Source organism: Cydia pomonella, chromosome 15 (genome assembly GCF_033807575.1).
Source record: "Cydia pomonella isolate Wapato2018A chromosome 15, ilCydPomo1, whole genome shotgun sequence".
Taxonomy (NCBI): domain Eukaryota; kingdom Metazoa; phylum Arthropoda; class Insecta; order Lepidoptera; family Tortricidae; genus Cydia; species Cydia pomonella.
In genome coordinates this window covers 5,572,040-5,588,305 of record NC_084717.1, presented here as the reverse complement: position 1 = coordinate 5,588,305, position 16,266 = coordinate 5,572,040, and the positions used below count along the sequence as shown (strand labels likewise).

Here is a 16,266-nt window from a genome sequence, read left to right as displayed (position 1 = left end):
GAATCATTACCTGAGTATAAACTACTATTAAAATCTCAAACTTTACCTAAGGGTAGTCCACTGTTAAAGTTAAACCCCTTTTTAGACGAAAATTCAATCATGCGTGTTGGTGGTCGCCTTGCAAACTCGGAATTTCCATATGAGCAAAAGCATCCCATCATCTTACAGTCCACTCATAAATTTACAAAGTTGCTTTTCTATTTCGAGCATAAGCATTTATTACATGCACCACCACAGCTTTTATTAGCCACTATTAAAGAGCGATACTGGCCGATAGGAGGACGCAATTTGGCTAAGTTGTGTTACAGACAGTGCGTCCTATGTATCCGAATGAAGGGACGCGTACTTAGCCCTTTGATGGGTAATTTACCTAAAACTCGGTTGTCCCCCGAAGGCCACGTATTCGTCAATGTAGGCGTAGACTATGCAGGTCCTATCAACTCGGCTAGTCGTTAGGGCAGAGGTTGTAGGATAGTAAAGGTGTACATCGCCATATTCATATGCTTTACAACGAAGGCCATACATTTAGAGTTGGTTGGTGACCTAACAAGCAATAATTACTTGATGGCTTTGAATAGATTTATGTCGCGCAGAGGTAAGCCCGCTAATATCTACTCAGATAATGGGACCTCGTTTGTTGGCGCATACAACGAATTGTCAAGGTTCCTCAAATCCAATTGCAATTCTATTGCCGAAAGTGCGTCCAATGTAGAAACGAACTTTCATTTTTTGCCAGCTTACGCGTCACACTTTGGTGGTCTCTGGGAAGCGGGTGTAAAGTCAACAAAACATCACTTAAACAGAGTGCTGGGCAATTCTAATCTTACATACGAGCAACTTAATACTACTCTGGTTAGGATTGAGGCAATTTTAAATTCTCGGCCACTCACCGCTCTGTCTACGGAACCCGACGACCTGATGCCGCTAACTCCTGGACACTTCCTCATCGGCCGTCCACTGACCGCGCTGCCAGCTCCTGACTACCGAAACCACTCCTATAACTATTTAACGCGCTTCCAACGGGTAGAACAACTGCGCCAGCACTTTTGGACTCGTTGGAGCAAGGAATATATCTCGGATCTGCAGCAAAGGGTCAAATGGCAAACGGCCGGAGACTCTTTATCCCAGAATACTCTGGTTCTTCTAAAAGAAGATAATCTTCCCCCTTTGAAGTGGAGGCTGGGCCGCATTGTTGCAGTTTTCCCTGGACGAGATGGAATCAATCGCGTCGCCGATGTGCGCACTGCTAATGGAGTCGTCAGAAGGGCATTCTCCAAGATATGTCCATTGCTGAATGCTGATGTTCCCACATAAAAGGCCAGCTTTCAGCGCGCGGGGGCATGTTGGAGAATGCAGAAGCATAGCGCCTGACAAAAACATCTCTGCAAATCCGCCCGCACTCCTGTGCGCTTCAATTTATTATAATAGGATTTTTTTAGTTTTAAGCACTTACACTTAAGCTTTTGTACCGACTGGTAATAAAATAGCCATGTCCTAAATTAAATTACGCTAGTTTCCATTCTCCTCCTGAAAGACCCAAACAAATATACTAATGACTAGATTCCATGTGGATGAGATCCCCAAACCCTCGTCCCGATTGAAATTGCAATGTTTTTTGATTTCAATGGCTTCCCGCACTTTTCTGCTGTAGAAATGGCGATCCGTGGAAAGGATTTTAGGGTTATGCAGCTCGATCCAGTGGTTTGGTCCTGACTCCAGTAAATGCTCAGCCACGGCAGACTTGTTCACCTGACGATTTTTGACAGCTGTTATATGTTCCTTAACTCTTTCTGCTATGGTGCGCTTTGTTTCCCCGATATCCAAAAACCCAATCCATTTTGTCAAATTCGAAGCACGAAATTGTCTTAGATTTTACGCATCTTCTCAATCAATGTATCTTTGTTCCTACTAAAAGGCACAAACACGTAAAGTGCAGTCTTATTGCTTTTTTCGAGTTACAAAGATTTTTTTTAGCTCTTCACAAATGAAAGTAAAAATAGTCAAAACATAAGCATAAATAATGATCTTTACATATCTCAGTAAAAAATAAAATAAAAGAATAAGATACATACCTTCTTCATATTAGCCAGTACCAGTTGCCTAAAGCTTGGGGACTGTGCGTTGAAATTATAGTCCAAGAAATGCAGCACGAAAGTAAGTTCGTCGTCCGTTAATGGTTGTGTGGAGCGAGGACTCTCCGACACTAGCGAGAGACTTAAGATAAGGGTCTGTGAACAATCATAATAACAGAGATATTGACGACCTGTCTGAGTCATGGGTGTTTTCTATGTATTTAAGTTTTAATAAATATTTATATATTATATATATCGTTTCTATGAAATTATGACGTTTACTTAACACTTATCTTGCAACTTATCTTGGTCTGACTTTACATATGTGGAAAAGTTGGCTTGTAAAGATGTGTGTGAACTCGACCGTACGAAAAGGCCACGTAGTAAAATAGTAAAAAAAAAGGTGTAACTTCGGAGAAAATGGAGGTGGCTTTTCATACTTACTATTCTCCCCAGTCGACAAAAGGTACACAAAGAGTAGACATTGAAATATATACTCATTTTGTATTAACGAAAGATAAGACCCTTACAGAGTTGGAGATTAATTTTATCATTCGTATACCTTGCAGCGATGTACGGTTAAAACGAAGTTAAGAATCGTGACAGAAACTTGTGACGGAATTCAAGTGTTAACGCCCAAGGTAGAAATAATGTTGATACTACTACTGTAACACATACTGCTTCTCATGTCACATATGAGGAAATCATTTCCATGTTCATGCTCATGGAACACTCGTTTGGAACGAAGTTAAAAAAGGATCATGACGGAAACTCGTGACGGAATTCAAGTGTTAACGCTGAAGGTAGAAATAATATTGATATTACGTGACACATAATGCTTCTCACGTCACATATGAGGAAATCATTTCCATGTTCATGCTCATGGAACTCTCGGTTGGAAGGAAGTTAAGAAAGGATCATGACGGAAACTCGTGACGGAATTCAAGTGTTAACGCCGAAGGTAGAAATAATATTGATACTACGTGACACATAATGCTTCTCACGTCACATATGAGGAAATCATTTCCATGTTCATGCTCATGGAACTCTCGGTTGGAACGAAGTTAAGAAAGGGTAGTGACGGAAACTCGTGACGGAAAATTCTTACACATTTTTTCGCCTAGCCCCCATCCGCCAACTCCGTGACGTGCGATAAGAAACTTCGTTCCAATAAATTGTATGACACGTTAACAGCAATTTAGTATCATTACAAAATGTACTTTATCAATAAAGCAATATGATACATTACCTCGTCATCGGCATCATATGCGCAGTGCCTGAGATCGTCGAACGTAACTCCCTTGTACGGGACACCGGATTTTCTAACTACGCCCAGTACTAATAAGATGCATTTTAGATCGCTCCCTTGGTATGAGCTTAGTGCGCGCTGCTCGGGTAAGCTGAAAAAAAAGTAATAATTACTAGAGATGCAACTCAGGAACTCCAGCTCCGTTTAAAAGTTCACTACCCACTAACAAGGAAAGGTACCCAACTGTCTGGCTCCAATTTGATGTTATTATATGTTATAGAGTAGTCTAAAATAACAGACACCTATTTTTAAGCTGCCCAAATTCGACCACAAGTATGAAACTTTAAAGTGTGTGTTTTTTTGTAAAATATGGTTTGAGCGGAAATAATAAAACGAGTGTATTTTTTCATATTCTCCGACATATAATCAAACCAGTAATTAACTAGCAATTTACTTGAACAAAACTCTACAGAACTAAGAGCATTTGGGCAGCTAAAATAAATACGTGTCTGTTATTTTAGACTACTCTATAACATAATTTACCAAATTATGGGTCGCGACCCATTAGTGAGAATATTAAGTGGGCCCTGAAACTACTAGGAACTCTGAACGTTACCAATAATATTGTATGCCTCCTTTTAAAGGCGTTCAAGTATTGGGCCCCAAAAATGACAGTTTTGTTAGGCGGGTCGGAACCCAGTCAAGTTTGGGAACCACTGCTCTTATAACATATATAAAAATTAATCAAATCGGAGCCGGACAGTTGGGTACCTTTCCTTGTAAGTTCTGTTTTTGTACTTATTTGTTTTTTTTTTTGGAAACTAAAAGTCAATTAGATAATGTGTTACCCAATTATCCCGCTTTTGTACTAAAAAGACAACACAAAAGTTTACACTAATAGTCAAACCGATTTATCTTTTGGCCTGGACGCTCGAAGCGGAGCGTTCGGCGGGGCGTGCAGCGTGGCGTCGGGCTCACGAGTGACGTGAGCAGCGCGCAGTGCGGCCGCTCCTATAGGGACCGTGCGCGTTGGAGGGTCTGCCATCTTGTGGTCTGAATCGGAACCACAAACAGGCACATTTACACGTCAAGTGTATTCTTGTGCATAGTAGGTTCTGCCATCTTGTGGGCTACATCGGAACAAAAAACATCACATTTACGCCTCGCGCCAAAAATCTGACGGCTCCTGTGCTGCCTCCTATAGTTCATGCACGCTCCCTATACGTCAGCACTTGTTGAACACGCACGCCGCACGCCCCGCCCCGCTGCACGCCCAACTCGAGCGTCCACTCAGGCCTTACACTTAGGCTGCGGACTCACATGTATCGTAGTACACCGCTATCCCACTGCACCGCTTTAGTCAGAATTTTCTCCAGTATACTAAGCACCGCCGGGTCCGACTCGCATTTGACCGCTTCGAGGATTACGCTGATCCACTGTTGATAGATGGTATCCGGGTCCGATTGTTGCATGTGCTTCTTTAGAAGGGTTTCTAGGAATGTTGTGGCCTAAGAAACATATTTAAAAAAAGTTTATAAACTAAAAATGAAAAATAACGCCCTCCAAAAAGTATTTACAAGAAAAAAACCTGTGTTTTTTTTTTGACGTAATACCTTCCATATCATAAAGGACTCATATCTAGAAATGAATATAAATATGAGGTCAATGACAAATACAGAAAGTTTTAATAAACAATCCTAATCAAAAAATCGTTACCGCGTTGTAGAATTCGCCGCACTCGGTACAGCGCTATCTAGTGTGGTAATGGGAAAACCATTTTAAGGTACTGAACAGAACAGACTCAGGGTGCGAAGCCCGGCAATGGACAAATTTGCTTGAAGGTGTGCTCCGAACGTCGGGCTGACTTTTATACTGTGAGGGCGCCACAGGCCCAATATTTAGCGCTGAAGCGGGCAGCAATATGGTGATCAGGTACAAGGAGCAATAAGATAAGGTGGCCTAGTACTCACGCAAGCCTGCACCGCTTGGGTGCTCAGCGCGTGTATGACGTCACGGATGACGTCCGGCCGCCGCGCCAGCACCGCAGCCCCCGCGGCCTCCGCCAGCGCCGTCAGAACCACGTAGAAGGTTTTGCGGGAACTGTCCACTGTATATAGTGAAGTGAAGAGATGCTCTAGGGTGGAAGGATCGCCTGAAATGGAAAGTTATAATTTATCTGAGAATAAGGCAGTAGACGAGACGGTTAAATTTAATTTTAAAAGGGAAGAGAAGTGAAGTTTAAAATAACCACCATAGAATAAGCATAAATCAATTAAAAATAATCAAAATGTGACAACTATAACTTTTGTTTCATCCTAACTGGGTCCATGGGGGACTTAATGTAATTATATTGTAGTAGACAACTTGTAATACCGTGGTTGGTAATGAAAAACCGGCCAAGTGCGAGTCGGACTTGCGCACCGAGGGTTCCGTACAAACCTGTAGGTATATAAGTAAAAGTTCACCCATCACGCACGACAATCGAGTCATATCAATTATTAAAAATATTTTTATTATATGATGTAACACAAAAAATTACGGTTATCGCAATTTTTCCTATATCTGTGCTATAAGACGTTGCATCGTACCAAATTTCAAGATTCTGAGTTCACGGGAAGTACCCTGTAGGTTTGGACTCCCTTGCGAGTTTCGAAAATTTGCGGCATAAACGGCTGTACCTTTTGATTGCGTTGGTTTAAAAGTTTGATTTTTTCATAGCTCCAAGGGACAGTAGACCTGAGTATTTGATATCAATTCCAGCTTGATACCTCCACGCGTTCCTGAGAAAAAGGGTCTTGACAGACAGACAGACGAACGGACAAATAAATTATAATTATTATAAGATATGTTAGATATTTTTTTGACTTTTGTGACCGTCTCAAACTACAATCTCAAGCCTGCCCCATAGAAATAAAAATTTTTCGCGTCAATTATTTTTCCTTTAACTTTTTCTTAATCAGAACACACCACCGAGTATGTCCTTAAATTTCCGAATTCCCACTATTTTTGTTACATCCTATATGGTGCTCGGGTAGCATCGCCGCTAGCATTACTCCGCCAGTTGAACCTAACTTCACCTTCAACCTAACTTAACCATCAACCTAACCTAATAACCTTCTTTCTGCAGGTATACGGCCGCAGCCACGCTGTTCATGTGGTACTTCGCGTGAGCTTAGCCCCAGCGCGCCAGCGCTTAAACTCCGGCAACAACCCTTGCCATGAGCTGCGCGGCCAGATGCCTCACGCTGTCCATGTGGTGCTCCGCGTGCGCCCAGCACCAGCGCGCCAGCAACGCCGCCAGCGCTTCAACTTCGACTGATTGAGAGTAGGACTCCTAAAGGCTTTGATACTAACCTTCTTTCTCTAACTGTACAGCAGCGGCTACAACCCTTGCCATGAGCTGCGCGGCCAGATGCCTCACGCTGTCCATGTGGTGCTCCGCGTGCGCCCAGCACCAGCGCGCCAGCAACGCCGCCAGCGCTTCAACTTCGACTGATTGAGAGTAGGACTCCTAAAGGCTTTGATACTAACCTTCTTTCTCTAACTGTACAGCAGCGGCTACAACCCTTGCCATGAGCTGCGCGGCCAGATGCCTCACGCTGTCCATGTGGTGCTCCGCGTGCGCCCAGCACCAGCGCGCCAGCAACGCCGCCAGCGCTTCAACTTCGACTGATTGAGAGTAGGACTCCCAAAGGCTTTGATACTAACCTTCTTTCTCTAACTGTACAGCAGCGGCTACAACCCTTGCCATGAGCTGCGCGGCCAGATGCCTCACGCTGTCCATGTGGTGCTCCGCGTGCGCCCAGCACCAGCGCGCCAGCAACGCCGCCAGCGCTTCAACTTCGACTGATTGAGAGTAGGACTCCTAAAGGCTTTGATACTAACCTTCTTTCTCTAACTGTACAGCAGCGGCTACAACCCTTGCCATGAGCTGCGCGGCCAGATGCCTCACGCTGTCCATGTGGTGCTCCGCGTGCGCCCAGCACCAGCGCGCCAGCAACGCCGCCAGCGCTTCAACTTCGACTGATTGAGAGTAGGACTCCCAAAGGCTTTGATACTAACCTTCTTTCTCTAACTGTACAGCAGCGGCTACAACCCTTGCCATGAGCTGCGCAGCCAGATGCCTCACGCTGTCCATGTGGTGCTCCGCGTGCGCCCAGCACCAGCGCGCCAGCAACGCCGCCAGCGCTTCAACTTCGACTGATTGAGAATAGGACTCCTAAAGGCTTTGATACTAACCTTCTTTCTCTAACTGTACAGCAGCGGCTACAACCCTTGCCATGAGCTGCGCGGCCAGATGCCTCACGCTGTCCATGTGGTGCTCCGCGTGCGCCCAGCACCAGCGCGCCAGCAACGCCGCCAGCGCTTCAACTTCGACTGATTGAGAGTAGGACTCCTAAAGGCTTTGATACTAACCTTCTTTCTCTAACTGTGCAGCAGCGGCTACAACCCTTGCCATGAGCTGCGCGGCCAGATGCCTCACGCTGTCCATGTGGTGCTCCGCGTGCGCCCAGCACCAGCGCGCCAGCAACGCCGCCAGCGCTTCAACTTCGACTGATTGAGAGTAGGACTCCTAAAGGCTTTGATACTAACCTTCTTTCTCTAACTGTACAGCAGCGGCTACAACCCTTGCCATGAGCTGCGCGGCCAGATGCCTCACGCTGTCCATGTGGTGCTCCGCGTGCGCCCAGCACCAGCGCGCCAGCAACGCCGCCAGCGCTTCAACTTCGACTGATTGAGAGTAGGACTCCTAAAGGCTTTGATACTAACCTTCTTTCTCTAACTGTACAGCAGCGGCTACAACCCTTGCCATGAGCTGCGCGGCCAGATGCCTCACGCTGTCCATGTGGTGCTCCGCGTGCGCCCAGCACCAGCGCGCCAGCAACGCCGCCAGCGCTTCAACTTCGACTGATTGAGAGTAGGACTCCTAAAGGCTTTGATACTAACCTTCTTTCTCTAACTGTACAGCAGCGGCTACAACCCTTGCCATGAGCTGCGCGGCCAGATGCCTCACGCTGTCCATGTGGTGCTCCGCGTGCGCCCAGCACCAGCGCGCCAGCAGCGCCGCCAGCGCCGCGCCCGCGCTCAGACTACGGCTGATTGAGAGTAGGGTGCGGGCTACGGCTAGCGTGTGGCTGGGGTCTGATGAGTACCTGTTAAGTTTAATGACAGACATTCGTTCTACATGACAGGCTTTAGAAAAGGGAATAAGGATAAGGTGGAAGTCATTATGTCATTAACCATAAACATTGTTATCAGATCTCGTAATATAGAAGAACCTCGATTATCCGAAATAATTGGGATCCGGTACTGTACAGTATGTTAAAATTTGACGTACAAATTAACGTTAAAATATAAAACACAAGAGAAATCTTCGGTTAATTAAGGGTTCGAATAATTGAGATTCGGATAATTAAGTTTACTGTACCAAATCTTTGTATTCGACATTATAATTTGCTCAAACAGGAAGTCTTAGTTTTAAGAAACTGTTGATCATCCCTTTGATTCCTTATATTTAGCATATATTATGTTTTGCTACTTTACTTCTACTACTACTTTACTACTGTGGCACAATGACCCGACACCAAAGACCGTCATGTTTCTCTGAAGCCGTTTCTGTCCAGTCGACGCCGCGGATTTCGCAAAGTTCTTTTAGCACTTCGTCTCTCCAGCGGTACCTGGGACGTCGAGACGGTTTCGGCCATTTGATATTATGGAGGAATTAATCACCTGTCTCCTATCGTCAGAATCTTCTCAGTCAGGTCTAGCACAGCCAGCTGACTATTGACCTTTGTGACCGACAACTCAGCAGGAGGCACTACCGTTGCCACAGCGGAGTAGATTGACAGGTTGACTGTTCCATTATCAGCACTTCGGTCTCTCTCTAATACCTGAAGGTGTGTTCAAAGTTATATATTGGGCACTGTTCAATAGCGAGAGAGTGGACTGTAATTCGAAAAAGGGGGGCGATAGGGAATGAAATTTAGGGGCCGGTTGAGCAAGAAAGTTGTGACATATTAAAATTAGAATATTAAATTAAAACTAAAATGTGAAATAGTGTAGGGCGAAGTTACCTTTCAGTCCGGGAGTTGTGGGGCTGAATCGTTGGTCGCCGTTGAAGACCGCTGGTGGTGATTCTGGCTGTCCTTGTCGCCAGCTAGAAGTAAGCTCAGAACCGTTACCTTGAGTCGTCCAACTTAGACCTCGGATTTTCCACTTCGCGGATGTGCCTGGTGTCCTTCGTCCACACAACACTGAGTCTAAATGCTAGAGACGTGATTGGCAGTAGTGCTTTCAATAAGTTGCGAAAATTAGCGAGAACGACGAAATACGATGTTAACTAGTGGTAGGTTGATGACACACTGACTCTGACGTGTCTATGACAGAGCAATATTCAAATTTCAACTGTGAGCTGGTGTTGCCACAGTAAATACGAAAAAATCTTGTAGAATACAAGGCCAAAGCTGAACATTCCGCCCACCAAAATGCATTTGTATTTTGACTAAGCGAAAAGAACAATAAAAGTGAAACAAGTGCGATAATATTAAAGCTAAACGAAGAATGGACAACACAAATGTAGCGCATTAAAGCGACTACGCAGGTAGTGGACACAGCTTGACCACAGGCCTTTTGTACAACCCTGTGGCAGTGCGCACAGTAACCACACGACAGATCCCGTCAGATCCGGAGTGTGTGTCGATAATGCGACCCAGGGGCCACTTCATTGGGCTCGTCTGCTCGTTCACGACGAGCACAAGTGTGCCAACTTGGACGTTAGGATGTCTGTCGTGCCACTTCATCCGCTGCTGGAGAGTATGCATATACTCCTTCGACCATTTGTTCCAGAAGTCCTGGTGCATCTTCTGAAGCAACTTCCAGCGTTGGAGAGGGCTAACCCGAACGTCTGAGAAGTCTTCCTCAGGTACGACCGATAGGGGTTCCGTGGTGAGGAAATGACCCGGTGTCAAGGCCGACAGGTCGTTGGGGTCAGTGCTGAGAGGAGTTAGTGGCCTTGAGTTGAGTAAAGCCTCGACTTGGGCCAAGATCGTCGAGAACTCCTCGTATGTCAACCTTTGGTTCCCGACGACACGCGACAAGTGTGTTTTAACGGCCTTAATTCCAGCTTCAGCGAGTCCTGAAAAGTGTGGGCTACCCGGCGGGTTGAACTCGAAGTTGATTGTATGGTGTGCGGCAGCATCCTTCACTAAGCGTTGCAGGATGTTGTTCGCACCGACAAAATTTTTACCTTGGTCGGACACTAACCGGCTGCACCGACCACGACGAGCGACGAAACGCCGAAGTGCGGCGAGAAAAGCATCCGAGGACAACTCGGTGACGAGCTCGGTATGAATGGCCTTTGTTGCGGTACAGACAAAGACGCAAATATACCCTTTGTACGTCTTGTTACCACGTCCGCGACCGAGAGCGATGTCGAAAGGCCCACCAAAGTCAACCGCTGCGCTCGAGAAAGCCTTCAGCTGGGATATTCGATACGATGGTAAGTCGCCCATGAATGGCGCAGGAGCACCCGGTGGCCGCACCCGAAAGCACTTCATGCACTTCGATACGACTGCATAAATAGCCCGTTTCGGACACATAATCCAGAAATGTTGCGCTAGCAAGTTATGAAGTGTTTGGATGCCTGGATGCATGAACCGCTTATGATAATCATCGATAAGAAGGAAGGTCAGCCGATTGTCGCGAGGTAGAAGCAAAGGATGCTTTACATCGAAGTCGAGAGAAGCTCGCGACAGGCGACCGCCCACCCTCAAGAGACCCGCGTCATCCATGAATGGGGACAGTTTTCTGAACGCTTTTGGGAGAGAGTTCGAATGATTGTTCAAAATGATTTCGATTTCCTGAGCGAAGCTGCGCTGCTGCACGAAACGTACAAGAATCATGAGTGCCTGCTTTATTTCGAAAGATGTTAAAGGACCGTGTAACAACTTCCCGGACGTTTTTCGGTTCTTCGTGTTGTTCGCGAAGCGGCAACAATACGCTAAAACACGTTGAAGTGTTCTTAACGACGAAAACTTCTCCACTAGGTTGTCGATTAATGCATTGTCATTGGACACTACGAGGACTGTAATCTTTTGCTCATCATGGAGAACGTCCCTATCTGGCATCAGCACTGACTTAGGCCAGCTCTCAGTGGGGTGCCTGAGCCAATCAGGCCCGTTCCACCAGCAAGTTTGGTTGACTAAATCTTGGGGAAGCAAACCACGCGATCCGCAGTCGGCTGGATTGTCAGTGGTTCTGACATGATGCCAAGAATCGGGAGGAATAACGTCTTGGATATGACTCACACGGTTGGCCACGAACGTTTTCCACCTGGACGGACACGACTTAATCCAGGTCAACGTCACACTTGAGTCCGACCATGCAAAGACTCTGTCTACCGAGTGGAAAGGCTTCAAAGCCTCCACGACCGAAGCCATCAAGTCAGACAGCAGAACCGCTGCGAGCAATTCGAGACGCGGCACCGACAATTTACGCAATGGCGCGACCTTGGACTTAGCACACACCAGCTGGACGTCGACGTCACCCTCCTCAGTTACTGTACGGCAATAGATTACGGCACAGAAGCCACGTTCTGACGCGTCGCAAAATCCGTGGAGATGTAGCACGTCGAATTTCCCGACTAAACGGCGTGGCACAGCTACAGCACTCAGCGACGAGAGTTGAGTTTTGAATTCCTGCCATTCCAGCCTGATGCTTTCCGGGACATCTCCATCCCAGGAAACGCCCGAAACCCAAAGCAATTGCATCAGATACTTGGCGAGAAATGTTACAGGCGAGAGGAAACCTAATGGATCGAAGATTCTAGCTATCTCCGACAGAATGGTGCGCTTGGTGCACCGACCGTTAGGAGCAGCGGCGACACGAAACCGGAAAGAATCTGATTGAGGTTGCCATAGCAAGCCCAATATCTTTAGAGAAATGTCAGTCATTTCTTCGAAATGTTTAAAGTCTTCCGAGTACAGATCAGCAGACGGAAGACTCTCCAAGAACTCACTACTATTGGAGGTCCACTTCCTGAGGTGGAAACCCCCCGACGACAATATTTTCGTAAGGTCCACCTGAAGTAAACGCGCCTGCTCGACAGAATCCGCTCCGGTGACGACGTCGTCGACGTAGATGTCACGAGCGAGAACAGTTGAACCACTTGGGTATGCGGCTGCAGAATCACTGGCAAGTTGAGCCATTGTACGAAGAGCTTGGAATGGCGCAGCAGAAACCCCGTAGGTTACCGTTTTAAGACGGTAGTCGCGCACAGGACCGACAGCAGAAGGGCGCCACAAAATGCGCTGAAATTCAGCGTCTTCATCAGAGACCAGGATCTGCCTGTACATCTGTTTCACGTCACCTGTGAAGACGACGGCATGCCAGCGAAAACGTGTGAGCAGATCGAAAATGTTGGTCTGAAGCTTGGGCCCAGCGAGAAGAGTAGCGTTCAAAGACACCTCGTTGGCGTCCTTAGCGCTTGCGTCGAAAACCACGCGAAGAGGAGTGGTGACGGAATCGCGCAGAATTCCATGGTGAGGTATGTAATAGAAGTGGCCTTCACTTGTGGAAGGAGGTTCCACTTCTTCCAAGTGACCACGAGCCTCATAGTCATCCATAAATTCCACATACGCCCTTTTGAACTCGGGGTTGGAGTTCAACTTGCGCTCCAACGACGTGAACCGCTTGAGAGCAATTTCACGCGAATTGAGGAAGGTAGGTTTGTTCGCGGGATCGACAAATGGTAGTGGAACTACGAACCTGCCTTCTTCATTGCGATAGTATTTTTCAAGAAAATAGTCCTCGCAGCGTTGGTCCTCCTCAGATACGAAAGGTTTAGTCGGAGAACTAACGTTTTCTAATTCCCAAAATTTTTTTATAGAATCATCAAGCGACAAAATCTGCGAAGGACTCGACACGAAAAAACAATGATTTTTATTGTTACGATACGATACGAGAGCGCTTGTTGTGAGCTGACTCCCGTCACACTCACCCATAACGACCCATCCATAGATGGTTTTCAACAGAGTAGGCTGTCCAGGCTTCCCGCGCCGTATACCGGGCAACAACGACGAAACGAAGACCTGTGCGTTAAGTAACAGGTCCACCGGCGCCGGACGGGCGAAACCAGGATCAGCCAGCGATAAATTCCTGATGTGCGACCACCCCGACGAATCGACAGGTTGAGGAGGTTGGTCGGCACATACCGGCGACAAAACGAAAGCTTCGAGTTTAGTACTCAGTGAAGAGGGTTCATTTCCCATTGGCTTGACCTCACATGATAGTGCGCCAAATGTTTGATATGGCGAATTGCCAATGCCAAACACAGTGTGTTGTCCAGAAGTTTCAAATCCTAGCATTTCTGCACAGGATTTTGACATGAAATTGCATGCACTAGCACCATCCAAGAGCGCCCGCACTGGGCGGAAGACACCAGAACTGTCCCGAATTAACACCTGGGCAGTAGCGAAGAAGATTGTATTATCTCCCGCCATAGCAGCTAAAACCGTGTTACTACTACTACTGCTCATGCCATTGCTAGGCGGTGCAGTAGCAATCTCTGTGCCCGTGGGTGCTTCCACACTCTTTGTGAAATGCAATAAGTTGTGGTGCGAGCGATTACACACACTACAGCGAGAAGCTCGACAAGTTTTCACCCTATGTGCATTTGAGAAACATAAAATACACAAACCCTTCTCCTTAACAAAATTAAACCGGCCATCATTATTGAGATTTATAAACTTGTTACATTTATCGAGACTATGTTGACCCGAACAAAAAACACAACTTGGTGTTGATGTAGTCGAAACGACAAGGGCCGTTTTGTTTTTGGTTAACGGTTTAACATTCTGAACTTGAGGCCTAACACTAACACTGGAGTTTTCCAAAGCCCTGCTCCGCTTTTCAATAAAGTTTTTTAATTCCTCAAACTTTGGAACTTCAGTATTGGAAGCGAGTTGTAACTCAAATGCTTCTCGGGTAGCGACATCTAACTTTGCCCAAAGCAAATAATATAACATAAAATTCTTATCGGGGAGGTTAAATTTTGACAAAATAGTTAAATTCTCATTAAAAGTTCTAAAAACCCTTTCCAAATCTATTTTGGTTTTGACTGGCTCACAATTTAGCAGTTTTTCATAGTACATGACAGCAATTTGCCTCTTCCTATCATAATAGTTGGACAGTGTTTCATATGCACTGCTGTAATTGTCACCTGACAAAGGAAAACTTTTTATTAAATCATGTGCGGAACCCTGAACGCTTGATAGAAGGTAGTGCAATTTCTCCACATTACTAATATTGCTCCGACTATGTATAAGGGAATCAAAAAGCTCCTTAAAAGACACCCAACTTTCCAGTTTCCCATCAAAAGGCGTAATCGATATTTTTGGAAGCTTAGCTAAATTATTCTCAAGCGTTAAAGATTTCACTTCAGGCTTATCACTTATTTCACTTCTAGCCATTTGTCTCAACCTACATTTTACGGATTTTAGCTTACTTTCAAATTCCTTGGTGACTTCATACTCCTCCACACGTTTTTCAGGTTTCAGTGGACGTAAAATCCGTAGTTGTGCTTTGTGAAAGTCCTTTTCTATATCCTTGATGTCTGATTCATCATACCCTTTCAAGTCGGAACCCTCAATATTTTCTAACCGAAAAATAGCGTAACCTCGCGCGACATGGAACATGTCTACTGTCGCGGGATCCGTGTCACTATCACCATGTACACTCATATTGTTTTAAGTGCAATTAACAACACTAAAACGGCGAAAAACTCAAACTTAATTGCAAAATTAATTCAATAACAACGAAGTACTACTGACTGATACTAGTGACATTGACAGTTGACGTTAACCCTTGACAACTATGAGAATGTTGCCAGCAATATTAACCACGAGTGAACGAATGATTTACTAAAAGCACTACTACACGGCCACCAACTTTCTTGCTTACCCTCGACTTTTTTATAAGTGTACCCTAAATTTTGAATTAAACAAATGATATGACCAAACAAATTTGAATAAGCAACAAACAACGAGAAACGAAAAACCAAAGGTCACTTTTCAAATTATGCGGATCGAAGGCCAAAATGTTCAATAGCGAGAGAGTGGACTGTAATTCGAAAAAGGGGGGCGATAGGGAATGAAATTTAGGGGCCGGTTGAGCAAGAAAGTTGTGACATATTAAAATTAGAATATTAAATTAAAACTAAAATGTGAAATAGTGTAGGGCGAAGTTACCTTTCAGTCCGGGAGTTGTGGGGCTGAATCGTTGGTCGCCGTTGAAGACCGCTGGTGGTGATTCTGGCTGTCCTTGTCGCCAGCTAGAAGTAAGCTCAGAACCGTTACCTTGAGTCGTCCAACTTAGACCTCGGATTTTCCACTTCGCGGATGTGCCTGGTGTCCTTCGTCCACACAACACTGAGTCTAAATGCTAGAGACGTGATTGGCAGTAGTGCTTTCAATAAGTTGCGAAAATTAGCGAGAACGACGAAATACGATGTTAACTAGTGGTAGGTTGATGACACACTGACTCTGACGTGTCTATGACAGAGCAATATTCAAATTTCAACTGTGAGCTGGTGTTGCCACAGTAAATACGAAAAAATCTTGTAGAATACAAGGCCAAAGCTGAACAGGCACGGATGAACTTAAAATACTTGTTATTTTGTAACTATAACTTGTTCAATATTGTCTGGCTGAAAGATAATAAACAATGATTTTCTACCAAATCTGTCTCTATATTTTTTTTATACTACGTCGGTGGCAAACAAGCATACGGCCCGCCTGATGGTAAGCAGCCTCCGTAGCCTATATACGCCTGCCACTCCGGAGGAGAGGAGGACTATGAGTAGGATCTAATAAATAATAATGGTCCCCTTTCTCCCATATTAGGTACTAGCTTCTATCCGCGACTTCGCCTGCATGGAAGGATGATGAT

At 45.6% G+C, this 16,266-nt stretch overlaps 1 protein-coding gene across 1 annotated transcript in view; it reads right to left on the bottom strand.

Moving 5' to 3' along the window:
* LOC133525846 (tRNA (32-2'-O)-methyltransferase regulator THADA) overlaps positions 1 to 16,266 on the bottom strand; it is a 49,239-nt gene that overhangs the window by 29,401 nt on the left and 3,572 nt on the right. The window contains exons 5-19 of the mRNA XM_061862251.1: positions 9,052 to 9,212; positions 8,269 to 8,474; positions 8,092 to 8,229; positions 7,915 to 8,052; positions 7,738 to 7,875; positions 7,561 to 7,698; positions 7,384 to 7,521; positions 7,207 to 7,344; positions 7,030 to 7,167; positions 6,872 to 6,990; positions 6,676 to 6,829; positions 5,292 to 5,473; positions 4,642 to 4,829; positions 3,322 to 3,472; positions 2,073 to 2,228 (exon numbers count right to left, since the gene is read on the bottom strand). Of these exons, the coding sequence (XP_061718235.1) occupies positions 2,073 to 2,228; positions 3,322 to 3,472; positions 4,642 to 4,829; positions 5,292 to 5,473; positions 6,676 to 6,829; positions 6,872 to 6,990; positions 7,030 to 7,167; positions 7,207 to 7,344; positions 7,384 to 7,521; positions 7,561 to 7,698; positions 7,738 to 7,875; positions 7,915 to 8,052; positions 8,092 to 8,229; positions 8,269 to 8,474; positions 9,052 to 9,212 (2,283 nt within the window). The remainder of the gene's footprint in view (positions 1 to 2,072; positions 2,229 to 3,321; positions 3,473 to 4,641; positions 4,830 to 5,291; positions 5,474 to 6,675; positions 6,830 to 6,871; positions 6,991 to 7,029; positions 7,168 to 7,206; positions 7,345 to 7,383; positions 7,522 to 7,560; positions 7,699 to 7,737; positions 7,876 to 7,914; positions 8,053 to 8,091; positions 8,230 to 8,268; positions 8,475 to 9,051; positions 9,213 to 16,266) is intronic.